The sequence below is a fragment of the Urocampus carinirostris genome, chromosome 13, assembly GCF_059441175.1.
Source record: "Urocampus carinirostris isolate Australia breed hairy pipefish chromosome 13, RoL_Ucar_1.0, whole genome shotgun sequence".
Taxonomy (NCBI): Eukaryota; Metazoa; Chordata; class Actinopteri; order Syngnathiformes; family Syngnathidae; genus Urocampus; species Urocampus carinirostris.
This window is the reverse complement of record NC_142361.1, coordinates 32,137,699-32,164,074: the sequence shown is the minus strand read 5'-3', so window position 1 is coordinate 32,164,074 and position 26,376 is coordinate 32,137,699. Positions and strand designations below refer to the sequence as shown.

The following is a 26,376-nucleotide window of genomic DNA, read 5'->3' as shown; positions in this document are numbered from 1 at the left end:
GCATAAGCTTAATTCCCCGGGAATGATCTCACAAATGCATCCTCATTTTATGTCCTTTCCCCTCACCCTTTTTTTATTTTTTGTCCGGACAGACAAGGAAACCGTTTGTCCTTGCATGTCATTACACAGCCAATTAACAGATCCAAGGTAAGAGATTTCATCTTTGCACACACACTTCCGCACACACTGCTTTCTTTCACACCGACGAGAAAAGAAAGAGAGAGGGAACGACTTTCCCTCTCGCTTTGGGCTTTTGTCCGGCCTCCTTTTTTTTTCAAAGAAACCTACCCAGGATCCCCAGTTGAGACAGCTCTTCCTCTATTGAAACCAGCCTGTTGTATTTAGTCATCCTCTCGGCACTGGTCAGACCTCCCAGTTTGACATAGTCCAGGCCCAGACCCACAGCCTTAAAATAAAGACACCAAGAATAAGAAAAAAAAATCAGTCTGACGGCACCAAAGAGAGTGAACAAAATGAATAACACGGTGTTTGTGTGTCATCCTTTTCACACTGCATTCGGCATCAAAGGTGTAACACATTGGGGCCATTCACCAGAGCGGGACATTTCTGTGCCTGCAGTTTGCATTCACATAAACAGATAATTGCATGCAAGGCCACATCAGTGCCGGCATCTGGACTAAAAGCACATTGTTCCTTTGAGTGGGGTGATTTTTCAGGTAGTACCTGACAAACTCAAATAGGACTATTATTTTTTTAGTTTGGTATTTTTTAATCCAGGAAATGATTGAGAATTTCCAATCACCGGGGATAAAAAGCATAGTTTAGTAGGAAATTAGACAGCCATTCACCACACGTGACTGCAATGGTACTTCCTCAAACATTCTTAAATTAGGGACTTTTAATTTAAGAAGAATAACTTCGGGATGGGTGTTTCCTCAAAGGTTCTTTGGTTGATAAATAGCTAATAAAGCGACAGTGGGCGCTTTGCTTCGGGAGTTGTGCCTTGATTTGGCGCTATCTAGTGGACATATTTTAAATTGCAGGTCATTTTTTTTTGGGCAATGCCAGATTATTTGTAAATAAGTGATGTTTATTTGTGACAACCTTAATCACAATGTCTCTTAGGGCTGCAGACTCTTATGACACCATCCCCTGATCTAAAACCTACATGAGGGCAAGGAAAAACTAAAATACCTCAACATGAGGAAAATGGGGCAGCGCGGCGGCGCAGTGGTTAGCGCGTGTGCGGCACAGTTCTAAGGTCTTGGGAACACCCTGAGTGGGTTCAAATCCAGCTACCGGACTTACTTTGCGGAGTTTGTATGTTCTCCCCATGCTTGCGTGGGTTTCCTCCGGGCACTCCGGTTTCCTCCCACATTCCAAAGACATGCATTTCAGGTGGATTGGCCAGTCCAAATTGTCCCTAAGTGCGAATGAGCGAGTGAGTTGTCTGTCCCTGTGTGCCCTGCGATTGGCTGGCAACCAGTTCAGGGTGTCCTCTGCCCACTGCCCGAAGATAGCTGGGATGGACTCCAGCACCCCTGCGACCCTACTGAGGATAAGCAGTGCAGCTAATGAGATGAGATGAGGAAAATGAAGAAATCTCGAGAACGGACCGCACATGAAGTAATGCCCCGTTCCAGGATAACCGGGCTGCAATGGATGTAGCATTAACAAACGATAAAAATGAAATATAAAATAATAAAGTATAATGTAAGATAAAAAAATAAATAAAAAAGGGCTGTTGATGATTACAAAGTTATGGTATGGGATGGTCAAATAGTTGTTCAACATAACCACTGTAAAACATATATGATATAATATTTAAAAGAAAAAAAATTGTCTTTCCATTTAGAAGCCCCCAAACTTGTTTGAATTGTATAAAAAAAAACTAAGAATATTGATTTTAAATACCTCAAACATTTGAAACTTGCTTAAAACTATATATCTATCTACCTACCCTGGTCATATCTCTTGAGAGGGGTGACCAACAGCAAGACAAACACATAAAACAAACCCAAATATTGGATTGTTTTGTACAAAGGACATGGTACCTGCAAGCACCAGGTAGCCTTATAAGAACATCTGAGTAGCTCAGGGAATGTTTCTGAAAATATTTCACGGGTCATTGTGATACCCAAGAAAATTAACCTTTAATAAGTACAACTTGGTAATAACATGATAATAACATAGTTATAACATCTTATTTTAGAAAACCATCTTAAACTGGTAGCCTTTTGCATTATTTGTGAGCTTGATCCGGCCTAGGGGCTGTATACTAGACACAGCTTCCTTAGTACTTAAAACGTTGTACCTTTTGCAAAAAAACAACAATATATTGTTAAAAAGGTACTTTTGAATCCCAGTATAATATCTGTCGGTAATATTGTATTCATTTAGGCTCTTTTTAATGTATCTTTTGATCAGAAACGTAAACATTCTTTTTGACTATTGATTCATTTTGGTGAATTTGATACAAATCGAATTATTCCTGCCCGTTTTGTCAGAACCAGAACAGAGACAGAACCCACTCGCGTTGCGTTTCTCACAAGTTTTATTGGAAAAAAGAGAAATGGTTGTCTCCACGATCCGGTGATTGCTGGGCGCGGGAAGCAGGTCGCTCTGAACGCGGAAGTGGGACTTCTGTGGCGAGCGATGGCGGTGTCGGGAACGGAAAACGGGTCAGTAGATAGAACAGGAAAGCAAAAACGTGGTCGGGGTCGGAAACGAGTCGTAAGCCAGGAAAGGAGAGTAGACGTGGTCGGGGACAAAAAGAGGTCGAAAGCCGGGACGGGAGAGTAGACCTGGTCAGGATCAAAAATGGGTCGAAGCCAAGGGACAGACAGGAGCAAAAATAGGTGGGAGTCAGGGTCGAAAAAGGCTTGCCTGGTATTAACTGAGGTTCGCAGACGAACTGACAACAGGGGACAGATAGGAGTGGGATTAAATAGGGACAGAGAGCCAATCAGAGTCTGAGGCAGTTGGCGCCAAAGGAGCGGGCACAGGTGATGCATATCGGTAAGCATGACACGTTTGGCAGTTCGAGCCCCCTTCTCCCCATTTAGAAACGTGTTAAAGACTCTTTTTACAAAACGTCAAATTGCATTTAAAATGTCGAAATCCACAAATGCGCAAAAGGGCCTTTTTTTCATCTCCTCCTCCCTTTTATCCAAAGGTCAAAATGATCCAAAAAAGAAAAATGATATATCAGTAGGTACGCGCAATCAGGATGTGTGTAAAAGTCGTGTACCTTCAAGTGGACATACCAGTGCAGCAATCAGCTGAGCAGCTGGTTGCTGCTTCTTTTATGGAAGCCATATGTAAAAAATGTCTACAGTGATTACAATTTGTTGTCCCGATAGCTGTGGATGTTTTTTTCCTTGCATGGTTATTTTTCAACAGTGTACCAAAACTAATTCATATTCCTGACACAAGTCCTCTTATACCTGTATTCATATTTGTAAAACCAGATTAAAAACAGCTAAAATCCAATTCACGACACAAATCACTTCCGACAAACTGGTCGTAAGTTGAAAAGGCGCCATCTGCTGCCGAAATAGCATCTAGTTAGTGAGTATAGTGGGAGATCGCTGTGCTGGCTGGCTACCAAAATTGTCATGCATGTTACCGGGCTCCCACGCGCTGCAGTACTATTTAATTTTAAAAAAGAGTCCGCTTGAAAATACGAGTATCCACCGGAAATAATTAACATCTGCTCACCGTGGTCGTAAGTATGGGTGGACGTAAGTTGAGTAGGTGTCATGATTACTGATGTGAACCACCTGTGGCCACTCCTTTAGCGCCAACTGCCTTGGACTCTGATTGGCTCACTGCCCCTATTTAAACCCACTCCTTTCTGTCACCTGTTGTCGGTCCGTCTGCGAACCTCAGTTAACACTAGGCGAGCCTCTTTTTGACCCTAACTCCCACCTGTTTTTTCTCCCGTCTGTTCCCCGCCTTCGACCCGTTATTGATCTTGACCATGTCTACTCTCCCGTCCCGGCTTTCGAGCTGTTTTTGTCCCCAACCACGTCCACTCTCCTTTCATGGGTTACGACTCGCTTCCGACCCCGACCACGTTTTTGCTCTCCTGTCCAGGCTACTGACCCGTTTTTCCGTCCCCGACACCGCCATCGCTCGCCTTTCTCTTTCTTTCAATAAAACTTGTGAGAAACGCAACGCAAGTGGGTCCTGTCTCCGTTTTGGTCCTGACAGTAGGTCGTAGTTGTTTTAGGTCCCTTTTTGCATTAAAATATATGTTAATTTGTATTAATTGAGTTCAGTGTCCACCACACGTCGTGGAACATAGCCTGAAAAAAGTCCAGCCCCGACAAGGGCTGCTAATGTTTCTAATGCTAACACATCAGCGAATTCTCTTGCCTACCTGTTTTCTCCAACTGATTCAAATGATCTCATCTCATCTCATCTCATTAGCCGTACCGCTTATCCTCATTAAGGTCGCGGGGGGGCTGGAGCCCATCCCAGCCATCTCCAGGCAGTGGGCAGGGGACACCCTGAACTGGTTGCCAGCCAATCGCAGGGCACGGGGGGACAGACAACTCACTCGCTCGCTCATTCACACATAGGGACAATTTAGACCGGCCAATCCACCTGAAATGCATGTTTTTGGAATGTGGGAGGAAACCGGAGTGCCCGGAGGAAACCCACGCAAGCACGGGGAGAACATACAAACTCCGCACAGGAAGTCTGGAGCTGGCTTTGAACCCACGACAGGTTCCCATGACATGAACTGTGCCGCACAAGCGCTAACCACTGCGTCGCCGTGCTGCCCCGATTCAAATGATCTCATTTCTAAATAGCCACAGAAACCACATGCTTTATTTTTCGTTTATTTGTCTTATGTGTTTTTGCTGCTAGTGTGCTATTTTGTTACCCAACTTCACAGAGAAAAAACAAAGGTACAAGATTTCTTTCCTGTCCATGCTGTGCAATACAAAGCAGTAATATATATTGGACTTAGACTAGAGTGGAAAAACTGGGTAACTGATAGTTTTAGGATTTCCGGGGCCTGGATCACAGAACATTGATCATCCTTGAAATCTTCCAGAGCAGGGATTCCAAACCATTATAAAGCTGATAGCTACTTTTTGTTGCTGATTGGTGTGAAGGCTACCATATTGATATTTCTATCCATCTCTCTGTCTACCCTGGTCATTTCCCCCGTGAGGGGTGACCGACAGCAAGACAAAACAAAAAAACAGACTAAAATCTTTTGGGACCATGGCCAACCCAAATGCCCAAACACCCAAACAAGTTAAGCACCTCGGCACCCAAGTTGGTCATGCTTTCGTCCCTCCAGATAAAACGGGACACAAGAAAGCGGCCATGTCACTCGGGTCAGGGTGACACAATACACTCATCTGTTCAACAGCAGGGCTTGACAGCTTTCACTGGTTTACCGCTGCCGCATCATATGGGTGCCCTGCCCATCCCTTAGAACACGTCTAAACATCCCACTATCCTTCCACCAGATTTAGACCTCTTTCCTGCAGTGCACTCATAACACTCATAACATAACACTACCATATTAATGTACATTTCTGAAATACCAACTTATGTAATTACTATGATGTTACTATGTCATTACCAGGTTGTAATAATTATAATTTAAGTCACCCACTAAAAGATCCATCCATCCATCCATCCATCAGCTGCACCGCTTATCCTCAGTAGGGTTGCGGGGGTACTGGAGCCCATCCCAGCTATCTTCAGGCAGTGGGCAGGGGACACCCTGAACTGGTTGCCAGCCAGTCGCAGGGCACACAGAGACACTCGCTCATTCATAGGGACAATTTGGACCGGCCAATTAACCTGACATGCATGTTTTTGGAATGTGGGAGGAAACCGGAATGCCGGGAGGAAACCCACGCAAGCACGGGGAGAACATGCAAACTCCACACAGGAGGTTCGATCTTTTGACCTCAGAACTGTGCCAGACACGCGCTAAACACTGCGTCGCCGTGCTACCCGCTAATAGATGTCAGTTAGAAATCAAATCTACTACAAAATCGCAATGAGCCCAGTAACCTTGTTTTAGTTGCTCTCAAGTGGACTGCTTGCATGTCCGTAAACAGTCCCTAAAGTGATAAAGCAGTCGCATGGCACAAAATTGTCACACACACGTTGTCATGGTTGCCATGGCGCCCAATTGGCCCTGCCCGTGTGGCGCCAGCTGCGGCTCGTTGACAGATTGGCTTCCCTTCTATTTAGGCACAGTGCTCTCACTCTCCCTTTGTGAGTCCGTCCACGAACCTCTGCCTCGCAAGACGTGGGTTTTGACTTGGTCCTATTTCCTGCTGGTATTTCCTGTCTGGTATTGTTCCCGTTTATTTTGTCCTGTTTAATATCGGATTCCAGTTTCCTTACCGTCTAGTTTGTCCTGTTTAATTTCAATATCATGTTTTGATATCAATCCTGTCTGTCCCGTCCTGTCCGATATCGATCCCATCTGTCCGATATTTGCTCGGGCAACCGGTATCGATCTCGTCGGACCCTGGCTTCCTGTCATTCCACGCCAGACTGCAGCCTGACGTGCATGACTCCCCATTTTCCGTAAAATAAAAGGCTTGTGTGAGAAACGTCACGCGTTTGGGTCCTCATCCTGTTCCGGTTCATGACACACATGATAAACTGTTGATTTCAGTAAATTAATCCAACTTGTGTAACCCAAGAAGATAGATATAACTTAGCTAAAGCTCTCCTATTTCATTGAGGCCGAATACACAAACAAGTGCGACGCTCACCAAGTCTGACAGAGTGTCGTCATCGCAAGGCTCGTTGATTGCCGTTCCAAATATCAGGGAACCTGCAAGAGACACATGCACCCATTATTTGTGAATTGTGAATTAAATAGCGAGGGGTCTTGAGATTGAATGCTTTGGAAGCATTATACAAATAAATTCATGTTTTTACTCATAAAAAAAGAATGCTAGGATTAGTGTCAAATCACATTTTTGTCATGGTCGCCTTGGCGACCGGTCTGCCCCGCCCCCTGGGCACCAGCTGAAGCAGTTCAACTAATCACGTGTCTGCTATTTATGGCTGGATTGTGGGCTTTGTGGGTGCTGGCTCATTATATACACATTGTCCGTTCTGTTATGCCTTGTCCTGTTTTGTTGAGTTGGAAGAAGCCTGTGTTTGCACGTTTTGTTAAAACCTGTTTGTTCTGTCTTGTCCCTGAGTTATGGACAACTTTTATTTTGGTAAATAAAAGTTTTGGATCGTCACGCAATTGAGTTCTCCCTTCCTGCCTCCTGCCTCCGTTCTGGTCCGGTCACCCCTTCCATCTCGTGACAATTTTTGGTCATTCCATATTGGAGTCGCGTGAACGGGTTGAATTAATGTCTTCGTAAATAGCATTCATAAAAATCCTTGGCTGTTAAAATGACGTATTTGTTTAAAATAATTCTTTTAAAATTAGGTCATAAAATATAATAATAATGTAAAAATGTGGGTGATATTGCAGAAAACACGGCCCACGGGTCATTTAATTTTTAAAAAATGCCTCATGTCCTTAAAAAAGTTAACTTAATACTTTGTATTTTTTTTAATTTATTCAGCCAGTATAAACCATAAACATGATATATACAAGAAATAATTTGACACGCGAACACTCAATGATGATAAATAATATATTTAAAAGAATAGAGTAAAAAAGATATTGTAGTGTATAATACAAGGTAATTATATAGAATAGTTTAAAAAGAAAGAATATGTAAATAACAATACTAGAGTAGAATAGGTCGGAGGAACGCTATAACACTATACATAATAACCTAAATCAAAAATAAATAAATCAAAATATTCAATGCAAAAATGCATTTTTTTTATGTACAGTCAGAACTTATGTTATTTTATTAAGAACAAAACAAAACGTTTTCCAAATCATTCCAGGACTTGGTCATTCTGTTTACTGGACTGTCTCAGAAAATTAGAATATTGTGATAAAGTTCTTTATTTTCTGTAATGCAATTAAAAAAACAAAAACGTCATACATTCTGGATTCATTACACATCAACTGAACTATTTCAAGCCTTTTGTTATTTGAATATTGCTGATTTTGGCTTACAGCTGAAAAAAACTCAAAAATCCTATCTCAAAATATTAGAATACTTCCTCAGACCAAGTAAAAAAATAATTTTATAACAGCAAAACTAAATCAAACATTTGAAAATGTCCATTGATGCACTCAGTACTTGGTTGGGAATCCTTTTGCAGGGATTACTGCATCAATCCGGCGTGGCATGGAGGCAATCAGCCTGTGGCATTGCTGAGGTGTTATTGATGCCCAGGATGCTTCGATAGCGGCCTTCAGCTCATTTGCATTTGTAGGTCTGGTGTCTTTCATCTTCTTCTTAACTATACCCCACAAATTCTCGATGGGGTTCAGGTCAGGGGAATTAGCAGGCCAATCAAGGACAGTGATGCCATGGTCAGTGCACCAGTTACTGGTGGTTTTGGCACTGTGGGCAGGTGCCAGATCATGCTGGAAAATGAAATACTCATCTCCATAGAGCTTTTCAGCAGATGGAAGCATGTAGTGCTCTAAAATCTCTTGGTACACAGTTGCATTTACTCTGGACTTGATGAAACACAGTGGACCAACACCAGCAGCTGACATGGCTCCCCAAACCATTGCTGACTGTGGGAACTTCACACTGGATTTCAAGCAACTTGGATTTTGCTCTTCTCCAGCCTTTCTCCAGACTCTGGCACCTTGACTTCCAAATGAAATGCAAAACTTGCTTTCGTCTGAAAAGAGGACTTTGGACCACTCTGCAACTGTCCAGTGCTTCTTCTCCATAGCCCAAGTCAGACGCTTCTTCCGTTGTCTTGAGTTCAGAAGTGGCTTGACCATGGGAATACGGCTATTGTAGCCCATTTCCCGGACACGTCTGTGAACTGTGGCTTTTGATACCTGGACTCCAGCTTCAGCCCACTGTCTTTGAAGCTCCCCCAAATTCTGGAAGCGGCTCTTCTTCACAATTTTGTTAAGGCTGCGGTCATCTCTCTTGGTTGTGCAGCGTTTCCGGCCACATTTTTCCCTTCCAACAGACTTTTTGTGGATATGCTTTGAGACTGCACACTGTGAACAGCCTGCTCTTTGAGAAATTTCTTTTTGTGTCTTACCCTCCTGATGGAGGGTATCAATGATGGTCCTCTGGACAGCAGTCAGATCAGCAGTCTTCCCCATACTTGTGATTTAGTTTACTGAACCAAGCTGAGTGTTTTTAAGGCTCAGGAAACCCTCGCAAGGTGTTTCGAGTTCATTTGATGATTCAGGTGATTAGTTGAATAGCCTACTTGTATACTTTTTCATGATATTCTAATATTTTGAGATAGGATTTTTGAGTTTTCTTAAGCTGTAAGCCAAATTCAGCAATATTAAAATAATAAAAGGCTTGAAATAGTTCAGTTAATGTGTGATGAATCCAGAATGTATGACATTTTTGTTTTTTAATTGCATTACAGAAAATAAAGAAGTTTATCACAATATTCTAATTTTCTGAGACAGTCCAGTATACACTACTGTTCAAAAGTTTGGGGTCGTTTAGAAATTCTCTTTAACAGAAGCAGTTTAAAGGATAACTATAATAATTATTTCTAACCTTTGCGATGTCTCAATGTCTTCTATTTATTTTACAACTCATTTAAATATTACCAAAAAAAGTGACATTTAATAGAAAACACCAAATTGAAATGTTTGATAGGTAGCGTGTATATGTCACGGTTGCCCAATGCCCTAAACCTGGCCGTTACCTGATTGGCTCCTTTCCATCTTAAACTCTCATTCACTCCTTGTCAGTCTGTCAACGAACTTCTGCACTTGCAAGACTTTATATATATATATATATATATATATATATATATATATATACACCAGCTCGGTGGCCTAGGGGGTAAGGCGTTGGAATTGGAGGGTTTGGTCACCTAATGACTTCCGACACATCAGTTGGGTTGAGCGTGGGGGGCTGGGAACCCCCTCCTCTAAATCAAACTCCCAGAAAGAGTCAGCCTTCTAAGAACACTTGAGTAGCTCAGGTATTGTTTCTGAAAATATTTCATGGGTCATTGTGATACCCAAGGAAAGTTTTATTTCTAACTGGCAAGATGTTTTGTGGTTGAGCCTATTTTAACCTTTAATAAGTACAACATGGTAATAACATAGTTATAACATCTTCTTTTAGAAAACCATCTCTAACTGGTAGCCTTTTGCATTAACTAGTAACAAACGAAGTAGCTCTCAATTTCCAAAAAGGTTGGCAACACCTCGTTTGAAGAAACAAAAAAAATTCAGGCAGTTCATTTAAAGAAAAAAAAAAAATCTTAATAGTATCATTGTGCAGTATGCAGACAGAAGACTTGATGACCTTGTTGTTGCGAAGTGATCGCAATCAAGTCGCTGACGGTCATCTCGTTGACGTGTTTGAGGATGTGGCCCGAGACTCCGGGAAGGGGCGGAGCTTGTGGCTTGTGGGTGGCGTCCGAAAGCAAAACGCAGGTTTCACCAATCAGGGTGCTCAGCTTCTCCCACTGTTCTCTGTCCTTTCAAAGGACACAAAAACACATACATTTTCAGATGTATTATGTTTAACAATACATTTGTGTTAATTTAAAATATTTTTTAGGTCTTTAAAGGTACATTATGTAGTATTTGACCACTAGGCATAAGCCTATCGCAGGGTTGGGTAGGGTTACTTTAACTTGATTACTTTCAATTAATGTTGGATTACTCCAATACCAAATATGCTAATAAAAGACAAAAGAAACTAAATATGAATAAAATGATGACTCACAACACGTGGTAAGCTTTCTCTCCTGGCTTTGATCTCTTTGATCTCTGGCAAAATTAACATAAAATGCGACAGAAACAAAATGAAAATAAATCCAAACAGCTTGCCAACATCATTTTTGCCGTTCCATGTATTCCGTTACTCCCCAAACCTGCACGAAATTTAGTCATTTTATTCATATTTCGTTTTTTTTGTCTTTTATTAGCATATTTGGTATTGGAGTAATCCAAAAGTAATTGAAAGTAATCAAGTTAAAGTAACCCTACCCAACCCTGGCCCTATCGTACAATAAGATGGAAACGAGTCCTACAAAACAGAAGGAAGACGAACTAACTATGGGTTCTACAGTGACAGAACGGTAGCCTTTTTCTTTAATTTAGCAGACAAGCCTTGTTAGCCTCGTCGGAATCTCCTCCAGCATGCTAGCCTAATGTCATCGCACACGACTTTCAGTATTCCCTCAAGTATTGAAGTAAGTTTATCATATTTGTTACACATTCAGTACTTATCTATCCCTAGAGAAAGTGAGTAATACAGTATTTGTTTATCTCAGTTTTTTAAGAAAAATGCTATTGTTGTTAGTTCTCACTCCAGAAAATTGTGTTTTTGGCGACTATTACATTAGAAAACCCTTACTTTTTGAAACTATTAACTAAAAATATTGTGTCAAGACCAGAACGGAATTAGGACCCAGATGCGTAACGGCAACCACAAATTTATTGAGATAAAGAGGAAAGGCAGCACCCGCGATTCGGTGCTCGCTGGATGCAGTGCTCGCTGGATGCGGGAAGCAAGCCGCTCACAGAATCGGAACTTGTCCCGAATGCGTAAGTGGATCTTCCGGAGCGGGAGATCGTGGTGTCGAGGACGGAAAAAATAGGTGGATAGCTGGGACAGGATAGCAAAACATGGTTGGGATCAAAAACGGTTCGTAAGCCGGGACGGGAGAGCAAAACGTGGTCGGGGTCAAAAAACAGGTCGTAGCCGGAGACAAACGGGGAAATCAGGAACGGACGGGTGGAAAACGGGTGCAAAAAGCGGGACCGACGGGAGTCAGAATCAAAGTGCTTGCCTTGTAGAAACAGAGATTCGCTGACGGACTGACAACAGGCGAGTGAAAGGACTGAGCTTAAGTAGGACGGGAACCAATCAGGAAGTCCTTGATTTTTGAGGAAAGACAAATAGATTTTATAGGAAGTACTGTCACAAGACAAATGTAGTCAATATACTGTGTCATCACAATTTCTAGCAAAAAAATGTTTTACTTAAAAATGCACCAATGGAATGGCTTGGTTATGTGGCTCTTCAAGAGCGATTATTATTGTCCATCAAAGGCTTGGAAAGGATGGTGATGACTACATGATTTCAGGCACCCGTTCTGCTGATCCTGTGAACAAGTAGTATCTGTTCGTGTAAACATTCTGCATTGACTACGATCCCCACATAATTTTGATCAATATCCAAAAATACATAAAAAAATAGTTCACAAAAGTTCATAGAAAAGATCTACATTCTTATTGATGTCTTTTTCTTGCGTTTAATTTACCTTATTTAAATGCATACCGTGTATATCATATCTAAAATTAAGGACACAGTCCATGTCTTCGCATGCGACACTATCACACACGCAACCGATATTCATGCGGAATGTTAGAAAGATTACATTGAATGAATGAATGAATGATTTATTTCGCACATTAACATTAAAACAGAACAAAAACAATAACTGAACAACAAAATAATGTTACATAATATATTCGAAAAGGGGTAGTAAGAAGCAGATGCTTATTTTCCCTACCCCTTCATCTTCCCTATTAAATACACCAATGATAATAACAACAATAGTTATAATATTAATAAGAACAGTTATGATATAACAATAGCAACAATAACAACAAAGTTAACCATAGCTGTAGATGCACTATTCCCAATCTCTTGTATCACTCATACCCCATTTTCTTCAACTCTGTATTCCGCCAGTAATGTTTTTTGTATTTAAATTCCAACACGTGAATAGTTGGAAATTGTTTGATCTCGTCTTTTAAATTGTTCCAAAGTTTAACTCCACACACAGACACACACATACTTTTCCAGGTGGTTCTCACCCTTCGGATCATGAATTCACTACCGCCCCTTAAGTTATAATTTCCCTCTTTCCGAATGAATAATTCTTGGATGTTTTCTGGCACTATGTTTTTATTGACCTCAAATAGCACTTGTGCAGTGGAAAATTTTACTAAATCATCCAATTTTAACAATTTGGACTGCAATTTGTCCAAGGTATCGTGTTCATGTAACACAACCGTCATATCCAGATGTCACAAAAGTAAGGACACCCCTTAAATTATGTTGGTGTCATGCATAAAGTCAAGCATTGTGTTAGGAATGTCATGGTTTGGTCCTCCATGAGTGTAACTAGAATTGGGGAGTTGCACACAAACTCAAGTATGTGCTGTAAAAAACTGGAGCAGTCAATGATCCCCTCCCTCCTGAAACTGGGTCACAGGGCAATGTTCTAACCTGACAATGACCCTTGATACACTTCTAAGATGACTGAGGCTTATCTAAAGGAGCTAAGGGTAAAGGGGATGGACTGGCCAAGCATGTCTCCAAATCTAAATCCAATACAACATCTTAGGAGCATCCTCAAGCGGAAGGGGGAGAAGCACAAGATCTCGAATATCCCCCAGCTCTCTCATGTTGTTATGGAGGAGTGGAAGAGCTTTCCAGTGGCAATTTGTGAGTCTCTGGTGAAATCCATGGTCAGGGGGATTAAAGTGCTTCTGCAAAATGATGGTGGCCACACAAAATATTGAACTTCCGGAACTTTTACTTAAGGATGTACTCAATCTAGTTTTCTGGGGTTTAGCTACGAATGGCTATATTTTGAGATTTTGGAGGGAAAAAATACATTTACACTGCTATGAATGTCAGAAACCAGGACAGAAACAGGGCCCAATTGTGGTACGTTTCTCACAACTTTTATTAAAGGAAAGAGGAAGGGCTGCGACCACGATCCGGAGTACGCTAGGCGCGGGAAGCAGGTCGCTCTGAACGCGGTAGTGGATCTTCCGTGGCGAGCGATAGCGGTGTCGGGAAGGGGATAACAGGTCAGTAGCCGGGACAGGAGAGCAAAAACCTGGTCGGGGTAGAAAAAAACTAGTTGTAAGCTAGGAAAGGGGAGTAGACGTGGTCAGGGACAAAAAGAGGTCGAAAGCTGGGACGGGAGAGTAGAAGTGGTCAGGATCAAAAACGTGTCGAAGCCGGGGGACAGACTGGAGCAAAAAACAGCTGGAGTCAGGGTCGAAAAAGGCTTGCTAGTGTTAACTGAGGTTTGCAGATGGACTGACAAAAGGGGACAGATAGGAGTGGGTTTAAATAGTGACAGGGAGCCAATCAGAGTCCAAGGCAGTTGGCGGCAAAGAAGCGGGCACAGGTGATTCACATAGGTAATCATGACAGAGAAGGCTTTTACACAGATTAACTTTCATTGTATCAAGTAATGTATCTTCAGTGATGTTCTATTAAACATTATAATGAAATCTCTGCAGAAATGTGAGCGGTACACACTTTTGTGACGTGTTGTAACAATTAGCTCGGACAGTTCAGCCTCGCGAACAACTACTACGAAGAAAGAAAAAAATCGAGTCCGAATAAAGTTGTATAAAACATTCTTCCAAAACACAAGCGAGTAAAAATAGGTCAGCTGTGAGTTCCATTTATCTGGAAACACGGAACTAAAAACACGGCTAGCAGTAGCACCCGGAAAACAATGCTAAAAACACGAGTTGAATCGAAAAAAAGCGTTTTCTTTTCATCAAAACACAAACACGCAATACTGTTGCCTGTGCAGCGACCTGATGCTTTGAGTGAGGACCCAAAATATTTTTATGGTAGTATCTCCATGTTGCAGACGAAACGGGACACATGATTTGCAGCGAGAACCGAGACAAACATGGCGGCGACTTTTAGTTATGGATTTCACCAAGTAAAAGAAATACAAATTTTTTACAGTATGATATATTTTTTTCTAATTAAAATTGGTATGATAGTTTATGTATTATTCTTAGTATTCAAATAAACGTTTTTTATTCCTTTAGGGGGCACTCAATATTATATACAGTCCCTTTTAAGTTGAATGTTTTGTTCAGTATTACCTCATGCGCGGTCCCTTCTCAAGGTTTCCTCATTTTCCATATGTTGAGGTTTTTGAGTTTTTCCTTGCCCTCGTGTAGGTTTTAGATCAGGGGGTGGTGTCATAGTCTGTGGTTTGCAATAATCTGTGGTCTGTACAGCCCTTTGAGACTCTTTGTGATTAAGGGCTATACAACATGACTTGACTTGACTTGTTCCTAGCCATTGTTGGGTTTAGATGTTTTTGAGATGGCCTTCTACAACCCTCTTTCTTTTTTCCATAATTAAATGAACTAACATGTTGAGGTATATCCATACTTAGTTAAATCCCCAAAAAGACATCAAACATAATGAAAAGCTTGCTGAGAGCATGTCTGGGTTCATTCATCCAGAAGACCATTTGCCAGGTCAGGGGCTACTGATGTTGGCCCACAACTCCCTTCTACTTCATTAAATGTGCTGGATGGGGTTGTGACCGGAGCGCGCAAGTTCTTCCAAAACAAACTTGTCCAACCGTGCAATTTTTAACTTGTTTGGCGCATTTAAACCCATTCAAGTGGAAACACCAGATTGTGTATTATTTAGTGCCTCCTAGTGGTTGAAAACATTATTCATGAAAACAAAAACAAAAATGTTAATTAAGAAATTAAGCAATAATACATGAACTTTCATACAAATCTGTCTTTTTTAAAATACTCATAGGACTCCAATAGCAATACCAAATACTCGTTTGGTACCAGCCGTTGCGGGCTACCTGATTGGTTCCCTGTACTATTTTAAGCCAGGTCCTGTCATTCTCTGGTTGTCAGTCCATCTGCGAACCTCTGTTGTTACAAGGCAAGCCTTTTTGACCCTGACTCCCACCTGTTCTGTTTTTGAATCCGTTATTCCACATGTGCGTTCCTAAACTCCCCATTTGTCTCCGGCTACAACCCGTTTTAATCCCGACCACATCTTCTCTCCCATCCCGACTTACGACCCGTTTTTGATCCCGACCACAACTGCTCTCCCGTCCCGGCTTACGACCCGTTTCTGACCCCAACCACGTTTTTGCTCTTCTGTCCCGGCTTTTGACCTGTTTTTCCATCCCTGACACCTCCATCGCCCGCTACAGAAGATCCACTTCCGTATTCGGATCACAATCCGATTGCGAGAGCAACTTGTTTCCTGCGTCCAGCGAGCATCGGATCGCAGGCGCTGCCCTTCCTCTTTCTATATCTCAATAAAAACGTTACGCGATTGGGTCCACCCTGTGTGCTGGTTGTGACAAAATTAGCTTTTATTTTTTTTACATAAAACGAGCCTCACCTAAAGGGAGCAGACATCATTGTCCGACATCTTGCTGCTACAGGCACTGAAATGCCTCAAAAAGCTAGGCACCAAAATAAGATGTAAAGTGGTTCTTTGAATATATGATTTTTTGATTCTTCTTTGTGCTTTTCAGCTGTACAGCAACTTCCAGTGCTCAAATAATACACACTGTCCCTTTAAGATTAGTTGTCAAAAATAAAGACTCACTGTAAGTGAATCAGTCGACTAAAGTTTCAATTTAATTGATCGAACAGGAGGATGTAACATTTTAAAGTAAACGTAAAAAGTTAGAATGTTAAAATATTTTAAACAAAATTGTAAAATCCAAAAAGGAAAATAAACCTGAAATGAATGTGTAATCTGAAAGGTAAATTATTTTTAAACATAATTTTTTTTTTCATAGATAAAAAGAAATAGAGGGTTGACGTCTAAACATATCAAGATGGATCTTGGACTTCTGTCGTCGTGATTCGCAATGAATGAGTTAAATATTATTTTTCTCATTTACTATACTTTTAACTGATGTTTACACTGAAATAAGAATAAATATTTTTAGGAAGTGCAAAGTTATTTTTTTAAAATAGGTATTATTTATACTTAACACTGTATTTTATTTTAAGATATCAAATGTATAGCTTTGTTTTTAACATGGATAATACACTAATCTTACTCCCAAAAATGTATTGCACATATAAATAATATGATCAGTGACATTTCTTTTTTATACTACAAAACATGGACCACTAGCAAACAGTTTTGATCATTTCAAAGTGTTATTTTCTTCATTTTAACTCGTTTTATCACAAAATAACACATTCTAATCAAAATGATTATTATGCTTTCAATAGGCAAGGAACATTTGTATTTTCCTATTAAACTCTTATCTACAGCATCTATGAGCACAATGAACTGTACAAATTCCACAGTGAATATGCACATATTTTTTTGTTATACTTCGGTTCGTTTGGCAATTTGCATACTCGGCAGCCGATCAGAAGCCTGCGTCGAATAACTTCGCACTTCTGGACTTTCCAGAGCGTTATGAGGTCGTGCATTTGCATATCATTTTCCAAAGTAGACGCGCAGAGAACACAAGAAGAATCGATAAGTGGTTAGGAATCAAGCCAAAACCTCAGCTACAGAAGAAAATTGAAAAGAAGCTAACAAAATTGATGACGCTACAAAACGTAAACGTACATTAAAAGCATCATGGAAAGAGGAGTTCACGTAGCTTGTAGCAGACGACGCAACGCAAAGATTGCATGAATGAAGATGAGTAAATACAGGTACATACTGATGGCAGATCCAAAACAGCCAGGTCATATACATGCAATGAATGTTATAAATAGATTTGTAATGAACTTAATTTTAAAGTGCTGTTCCGTTATATATTCTGATTTATCAATTTTTAAAATGTTGTCGGCCACCCGGGCGGAGACGTTTTGTAAATTGTACGCCCGACGTAAAAGATGCACGCCCGGGCAGACGTTATTTCAGACACTGGTGTTCAGTTTTTGTTTGCTTTTTACACTATAAGAACGAAACCCCGAACTTAAATATATCAAATTAATAAAATGAATAGATTTTTTAATATGTCCAACCAAAAAAACTACTTGGCTGAAATATTTATAAATAATAAATACAAAGCTTAAAACTCAATGTAATAGACCAACTTTGTGTTTTCATGACATTTGTTCATACCTCCCTCCTGAGTGGGTCAATCAAAGCCACAATTGCCGTATATTTGCCAATAAGAGTCTGATACGTGGTCACAAGCTCATCTGCCGACTTAAAAGATCCTGTTGCGATCTCATACTTTTCCTTGTTCTAGAAAAAAACAGAAAAAACTCGTGAGTTGTACTCTTCGCATATTTCCGTAGGACCTTCGTTTTCTTACATAGTCCATGAGATCATGGCCCGCACAGTTCAGGGCCAGGTGGATCTCCGTTCCGAGTTCTATAGCAAGGTTATTGCAGGCTTCGGTGATCAGATCCAGAACTTGTTCGGGACGATCGTAGGCCATGGGCAGCACGCCTTTGTCGCTCAGGAGAAACTGGATGACCTTGGAGCAAACACAAAGCCCATTTTATCCATTTTATATAATATGCGTGAAATAAATGAACTCCACTCGCAATTGTGTATGCTTACAAAGGTTTCTCTGTATGGTAGACTAGAACTATATTGTGGTTATTTGCAAGGTGGAATGAGACCCTTACATTTGTATTGTTAACATTCTTCTCAGCAGTTTGAATGATCGAATATTGTTTGAGTAAACTCCCGACCTGATTTCATTTGAGGATTACTTATGAAAGCATAATGCATATTGTCTTTTTTATGAATGCTCAACCACAAAATCTTTTCACCTACTGTTTTCTCATAAAGCATGCCAGACAATTGTCTTGATGCTTGGAAAACGTGTCAAAATACTCTAGCAATCCTGTTCTGTCTGCCAATAGATGAAAATGTCCCTCACCCCAGGTTTGGATGAGGCGCTTATCATTCTCATCATTTCCTTGTGTAACTGGCTTGTCATTGTGATGATCTGTGAAAAGAGGTCATCGTTTAGCAAGTAAGTGCCTGAATGATTGTGTAAGCACCAAAAATCAATTGACACAAAATGCAGGTTAGGTGCATTCTGTTGGAAAAAGACAGAAGAATACACATCTGTTGTGTACGTGGAGATTGTTGGTCATCCAAGTCATGGGTATGCCTCTGTAACTTGTTCTGGTTTGGTCAGAAAAGGGAGGAAAATATTGACTGCAATCATGGCGTTTGGTTGGTTGGTTGGTTGGATCCCTTAAACACTTGTGTCACAGTGGCACCATTTCCCATGTTGTGTCTATAAATTCTATCTATCTATGCTACTCTTTCTATTACCATCGCCAGCAGATGCTCATTTCTTTCAAGTCAATGTTTAGCATTGCCGATTGTAGCAACCCGGCAACACATATAACAATTTTGGCAGACAGCCGGCACAGCAAACTACCTCTACACCCAGTAACAGGGTTGGGTAGGGTTACTTTAACTTGATTACTTTCAATTACTTTTGGATTACTCCAATACCAAATATGCTAATAAAAGACAAAAGAAAGTAAATATGAATAAAGTTATGACTCACAACATGTGGTAAGCTTTCTCTCCTGGCTTTGATCTCTTTGGTCTCCGGCAAAACTAACGTAAAATGCAGGGTTGGGTGGGGTTACTTTAACTTGATTACTTTCGATTACTTTTGGATTACTCCAATACCAAATATGCTAATAAAAGACAAAAGAAACTAAATATGAATAAAGTTATGACTCACAACACGTGGTAAGCTTTCTCTCCTGGCTTTGATCTCTTTGATCTCCGGCAAAACTAACAAAAAATGCGACAGAAACAAAATGAAAATAAATCCAAACAGCTTGCCAACATCATTTTTGCCGTTCCATGTATTCCGTTACTCCAAGCCTGCACAAAATGTAGTCATTTTATTCATATTTAGTTTCTTTTGTCTTTTATTAGCATATTTGGTATTGGAGTAATCCAAAAGTCATTGAAAGTAATCCAGTTAAAGTAAACCTACCCAACCCTGCCCAGTAACTAAATACCTCCTCAGCAACAGACAGAAAGACACTTGACAATTAAGCAAGAGGTAAGTGAGTCGAGTACTTCTCTGATTTTTAGTCCTGCGTTGGGGATCAGTATGACCTCTTCCAGCAGGTTGAGTTTTCCAGGACAATTCTTCCCACAGCTTAATAAAGTTACCAAGCAGACGGGAATGTGGAAGCCAGCTTGATCCTGCACAAATTTAAAGCATTTTTATATGCCGCACAAATTCTTGCTAACTAGTGTTGATGAATCTATATGCTGTCAAGAGGTTGGCTACGAAATTAACGTTACTATTTTCCATTTTCCACTTATTAGAGCAGCATTTTCATCTTTGTAGGAAAACATTCTAGAAGTTTTGGCATATTAGAGGCAACTGTAATTGGAAATAATGTTAAAATCAGTACCGTTTCAGTTGTAACTTCCAACTCAGAACTTGGGCTCTCCGACTTCTGAACACAAATGTAAGAAAGTTCTGTTATTTATTGGCAGTTCTTTTAGTGTATCTGGCAAAATTTCATGTCGTGGGTGGGTGTATGTATCCCATAACCACTAGGGTTGTAGGGGCATTATTTTCTGTGGTTGTCATGATTACCGATTGGAATCACCTATGCCCGCTCATTTGGCGCCAGTTGCTGCGGGCTATCTGATTGGCTTCCTGTCCCTATTTAAACCCTGTCCTGTCACTCTCCTGTTGTCAGTCCGTCTGCGAACCTCTGTTGTTACAAGGCAAGCCTTTTTGACCCTTACTCCCACCTGTCCCGTTTTTGCACCCGTTTTTCTACCTGTCCGTTCCTGATCTCCCCATTTGTCTCCGGCTACGACACGTCTGCTCTCTCGTCCCGGCTTACGACTTGTTTTTGATCCCGACCACGTTTTTGCTCTCCTGTCCCGGCTATCGACCTGTTTTTCCGTCCCTGACACCGCCATCTCCTGCTACGGAAGGTCCACTTCGGATCATGATCCGATTGTGTCATGATTACTGATTCGGGGCACCTGCGGCTGCCCCGTTGGCGCCAACAGCCACAGGACCTGATTGGCTGTTGGACTATTTTCAAACTCCCGTCTTCCGAAAGGAAGCCGTCAGACCGTCTGCGAACCTATGCTTTCAGCTAGGCAAGCTTTTGTACTCTCCGACATTATCTTGCCCTGTTTTCCTGCCTGATACCTGTTGCCGATATTTTTCTGGACCCGTTTTTGCTTTTGCTCCTCCGTCCCGGCCATCGACCTGTTTTGCCCTGTTTCCTGCCCGATACCGGTTGCCGACCTCTTTTCTGGACCCGTTTCTGTTTTGCTTCCCCGTCCTGGCCATCGACCTGTTTTCTCGCTGTCCACGACTACCCTCGCTCGACATGGAAGTGCCACTTCCGCGTTCCTGCCATCAGCTACCCGTGACCGACAATCATGGGATCGTGGATGCGAGCACTGCTCTCTTTCTTAATAGAAACTGAGTAAAATGAACGCTATTGGGTCCTGTCTCCGTTCCTGGTTTGTGACAGATTGCGAGAGCGACTTGCTTCCCGCGTCCAGCGAGCCCTGGATCGCAGGCGCTGCCTTTCCTCTATCTCAATAAACTTGTGAGAAACGTTATGCGATTGGGTCTACCCTTTGTTCTGAACGTGACAGTGGTATGTCTTGGGAAAGTACATGTTCCTTCATCAACTCTCTTTCACACTTTCATTTTTGATTTTATATAATACAAATAGTTTAGAAAAGTCGCATTTAATGCAAAGTTGTCTCTCACCTGTTGGTCTTTTAAGGCTCGGATGTACTTGTAAAGTGGAATCTCCTTGATCTGAGCACCAGTCTTGGCTACTGCAAGAGACACTGAGCCAATGGCCAAGCAACCTGGCAACACTGGCTCTGGCGGCTCTGCCGGAGGGAAAGGCTTGTCGGATGCACCTTTTTTTTCTGTGGATGTCAGAATGAAGATGTTGATAGTTAAAGAACGCTGTAAAAATAAGTTTACTTTTCACCAAGCTATACTGTTTATCTCCTTTTGGCAATTTTTGGGGATATTGTCGGGTATAAAGCGACCACTTTACGTGCGGGAAAGTTAAAAAAGTAATGACTAATCGTAGAAGGAAATTCAGGCAAAGACTTTTTGAGTTTTCTGGGAAGCTGCCCTTTCTAAAACCCTTCCCCCACTGTGCTATACTTTATTCAAGTCACAACGGGGTGGACAAAGAAACAGGAAATATAAATTCCCTCTGTCCCTCCCCCCTGGGATGGTACCAATATTTTTAAACAAAGGAACAGGATACAATCTGATTAGAAATACACACTTTTGAGCAAATACGTTTAAGCCTACTTTACGGATATCATGAGGTTTATTTCCTGAGTCAAAACCAGGTTTGGGTAAAGTACACCCTGCAGGCCACATAAAGCCTGTTAGGCTTTTCAATCCGGCCCACTGAACAAAAATAGTAATGGTATGCCTTGTAGAAACAGAGGTTTGCTGACGGACTGACAACATGCGAGTGAAACGACTGAGCTAAAGTAGGACGGGGAACCAATCAGGAAGCAAGCAGCGGCTGGCGCCAAACGAGCGGGCACAGGTGAAGTTAATCAGTCGTCATGACACTAACGCATGTTAAGTTTTTCACTGCATTTTAAATGTAGTGCTTAAAAAAAGGACATGTATTAGATTGTATTGGCAAAAAATAATAATTAATTTTTCTTCTAAACCTGGGCATTCTATCAAATTTTACCAACAAGTACATGCATTCACACACATCAAATCTTGTATCACAAAGATGTATAAACATTAGTTTATTATTAGTGTCATGGTTGCCATGGCGCCCAATTGGCCCCGCCCGTGTGGCGCCAGCTGCGGCTCGTTGAAAGATTGGCTTTCCTTCTATTTAGATAGATAGATAGATAGATAGATACTTTATTCATCCCCGAAGGGAAATTCACATTTCCAGCAGCATCCCTGAGCTGAGAACAGTACAATAATAAAGCCAAAAGAATACAATATACAAATACCCAGTGTGACGTGCAAATGCCCACTGTAGCGTGTTATATAGAGTAACTAAATAGTGCTTCACAGAATACATATTGCAGTAAGATTCGGTAATATCCAATGTAGGTGGTGTGGTTTAATGTGGGCCTTTACTCTGCTGGGTGGAGTTAAAGAGCCTCATGGCATGAGGAAGAAAAGATCTCTTCAGTCTGTCCGTAGTACAAGACAGTGACAGCAGTCTGTCGCTGAAACTGCTCTTCTGTGTGGAGATAATGCTGTGTAGTGGATGCGATGGATTGTCCATGATTGACCTCAGCTTTTTCAGTGCTCGTCTCTCAGCTACTGTTGTTAGGCTGTCCAGCTCTTTGCCCACAACAGAGCTCGCTTTCCTAGCCAGTTTATTATTATTATTATTTATTTAAGCTCAGTGCTCTCACTCTTCCTTTGTCAGTCCGTCAACGAACCTCTGCCCCGCAAGACGTGGGTTTTGACTTTATCCTGTTTCCTGATGGTATATCCTGTCCGTTTATTTTTTGTCCGGTTTAATATCGTTTTCCAGTTTCATTCCCGTCTATTTTTGTCCTGTTTATTATTCTCTCCAGTTTTTGTTCCCGTCTGCTTTGTCCTGTTTAATTTCGATATCCTGTCTGTCCCGTCCTGTCCGGTATCGACCCCATCTGTCCGATATCTACTCGGGCAATTGGTATCGATCTCGTCGGCCTCAGGCATCCTATCATTCCACGCCAGACTGCTGCCTAACGTGCATGACTCCCCATTTCCCGTAAAATAAAAGGCTTGTGTAAAAAACATCACGCGTTTGGGTCCTGATCCTGTTTCGGTGCTGACAATTAGAAAGCAATAAATTGTTTGCATTGAAGGGACCTTGATTCAGCTAAAATATGTTTTGTGTCTTGTGTTGACCAGAAGGGGTAAATTATTTGTACTTTTATCAGCTTTTTTATCTTTTTTCTTGTCAGGAGCCACAGTTTGAACTTCCACCTCCGGTTCAGGAGCAGCCTGACTCTCCTCCATTTCCTTGAGTTCTTTATCCTCCTGGACACGGGCACTGAAGAAGTCACTGTACAAAAACCCGAGATGAAAATCATAATGGAAGAGTTTTTACAAAACACAAGGTTTGTTTTACCATTTAGAAAACTCGGGTGTAACTCCAGAGCTGACAAGTTGAACTCTACCTTAATTTATGGTCAATTTCTTTTTGGTCACAAGGGTTCTGTCCCTTCAGCATGAGGTTGAGATGTTCAAGGATCCAGCTGACAGCAGTCGTCGTATGCTGCGCTCTCTCCTCACTTTTGGCTTGCCAGTTGAGTAAAGATTCCTTTTGCCCACCAAGGTCGCTGGAGATGGCAGCACAGGACATCCCCTAAAAGAAGAAAATAAGATCAGTTCTTTCAAGTGAAAAACTAGTCACCTCATTGCTGCAATCGTTAAGAAGTGCTTGTGACCTCCATATTGTTTTCATGAAGGATTTTATGTTCTAGCTTTCGTGATACGATAAAAATTGAAGGTTCTAATCACAGACTATTATGACACCATCCCCTGATCTAAAACCTACATGAGGGCAAGGAAAAACTAAAAAACTTTAGCATGAGGAACGTCAAGTCAAGTCATGTTTATTTGTGAGCCCTTAATCACAAAGAGTCTCAAAGGGCTGCACAGACTACTGCAAACAACAGACTATTATTACACCATCCTCTGATCTATAACCTACATGAGGGCAAGGAAAAACTCAAAAACCTCAACATGAGGAAATCGAAGAAACCTTGAGAAGGGACCGCACATGACGTAATCCCCCTTTCAGGATGACCAGGCTACAATTTTCAAGACCAGAACGGAAACAGGACCCACTCGCGTAACGTTTACCACAAGTTTTATTGAAGGAACGAAGAAGGAGTGCGGCCACAATCCGGTGTTCGGTCTCGATCTCGGCTTGTGATCAGAGCACGGAAGTGGATCTTCCGTGGCGAGAGATGTCGGGGACGGAAAAAACGGGTCGGTAGCCGGGACAGGAGAGCAAAAACGTGGTCGGAAGCGAATCTGTTGAGGCTGTAGATTGGCTTTACCGTTTCTTTATTGCAGATGATGCAAAAGACTTTGGCCTCAGCAGATAGTTGCCCTCTTGAATCGTAGACCTCTTTTCCATTCAGTCTGCTGATTATTGCTTGCGATGAGAGCTTTGTGAAATGGTTGGCCTGGACAGACATGATTTTTTTTAATAGTGATTAGAAAGACAAACATAAGTCATGAGGACAAACAAATGAGATCTGCCGATTGGATTGCAGTGTCATGCTGACTAAATATTAAGTCCAGGGGGGTTTGGAAAAAGGTAGCCCCCTCTAAACACGAGTCACCCGTGGGCTGGTTCTGAAAATAGCTCACCAGTGATGGGTCATTACAATTTTCTGGGAAATTTTGATTTCTTAACTAGCATGTTTTAGTGGTTGCCTGAGCCTATTCGAACTCTATATCTAATACCAGTACTTACAACCTGGTAATGGCATAAGAATTACATAATAACTACATGGTAATGAAATGATGCGTTGTTTTTTTAGTAATGCATATCAAACCGGTAATTCTTAGCGCAGTAAGAAAAAGTAGCTCTCAGCTTCATAATGATTGGTGGCATCTGATTTTGAGTGTTGTGATTTCCTCCAAATGTAAAATTTGAAATTGCGCATTTTACCCTTAAATGTGGTAACGCTACCTTAGTGTCTGAAATAACGTCTGCCCGGACGCCCGGGGCGTGCATCTTTTACGTCGGGCGTACAACATACAAAATGTCTCTGCCCGGGTGGCCGACAACCTTTTCAAGAAAAAAAAATCTTTTTTTTTTTCCCAAATCAAACGCTTGCTTTATTCAAATTCCGAAATCTTCGTTCGGTTAGATAATTTTGGTTCGTTTGGCAATTTGCATACTCGGCAGCCAATCAGAAGCCTGCATCCAAAAACTTCGTACTTACGGACTTTCCCGAGCATTATAAGGTTGTGCATTTGCATATAATTTTCCAAAGTAGATGTACAGAGAACACAAGAAAAATGGACAAGTGGTTAAGAATCAATCCAAAACCTCAGCCCCAGAGGAAAGATTCAAAAGAAGCTAACAAAATTGATGACGCCACTAAACGTAAACGTACATTAAAAGCATCGTGGAAAGAGGAGTTCACGTGGCTTGTAGCAGACGACGCAACACAAACATTGCATGAATGAAGATGAATACATACAGGTACATACTGATGGTAGATGGAAAACAGCCATGTCATATACATGCAATGAATGTTATAAATAGATTTATAATAAACCTAATTTTGAAGTGTTGTTCTGTTATATATTGTGATTATCAATCCTCAATACTTTGCAACAATGTTTTTTTGGGGGATTAGTCGTCCTATTGAGTTTCAGACACTGCGCCACCCCCTTGTTAAATGAGTAGAAATGCAAAAATGTGTGTAACTCATTCAAAAGTCGACATCATTTATTGCTTGAGACAAAAACGAATTCTCCAGGAAAAAGTAAAATAAAAAAAAAAATGTCACAAATTAATAGAAAGCTGCATTCTGCTTTTATATTTGTTTCCTCATTCCACAAGAT

The 26,376-nt window shown here is 41.2% G+C and overlaps 1 protein-coding gene and 1 long non-coding RNA gene across 2 annotated transcripts in view; one reads left to right on the top strand and one right to left on the bottom strand.

Annotated features, from left to right (window-relative positions):
• The window catches only part of eno4 (enolase 4), a 28,824-nt gene that overhangs the window by 1,273 nt on the left and 1,175 nt on the right, over positions 1-26,376 (bottom strand). Inside the window, exons 2-13 of the mRNA XM_088351719.1 lie at positions 24,852-24,980; positions 23,964-24,151; positions 23,715-23,848; positions 21,550-21,716; positions 20,213-20,257; positions 19,869-19,997; positions 18,694-18,762; positions 18,118-18,282; positions 17,922-18,047; positions 10,353-10,527; positions 6,726-6,787; positions 289-406 (exon numbers count right to left, since the gene is read on the bottom strand). Of these exons, the coding sequence (XP_088207845.1) occupies positions 289-406; positions 6,726-6,787; positions 10,353-10,527; positions 17,922-18,047; positions 18,118-18,282; positions 18,694-18,762; positions 19,869-19,997; positions 20,213-20,257; positions 21,550-21,716; positions 23,715-23,848; positions 23,964-24,151; positions 24,852-24,980 (1,507 nt within the window). The remainder of the gene's footprint in view (positions 1-288; positions 407-6,725; positions 6,788-10,352; positions 10,528-17,921; positions 18,048-18,117; positions 18,283-18,693; positions 18,763-19,868; positions 19,998-20,212; positions 20,258-21,549; positions 21,717-23,714; positions 23,849-23,963; positions 24,152-24,851; positions 24,981-26,376) is intronic.
• On the top strand, positions 28-26,190 carry LOC148354348 (uncharacterized). The gene is made up of 3 exons (XR_015852532.1): positions 28-147; positions 23,748-23,903; positions 23,998-26,190. It is a non-coding gene; the product is annotated as an uncharacterized LOC148354348 (long non-coding RNA).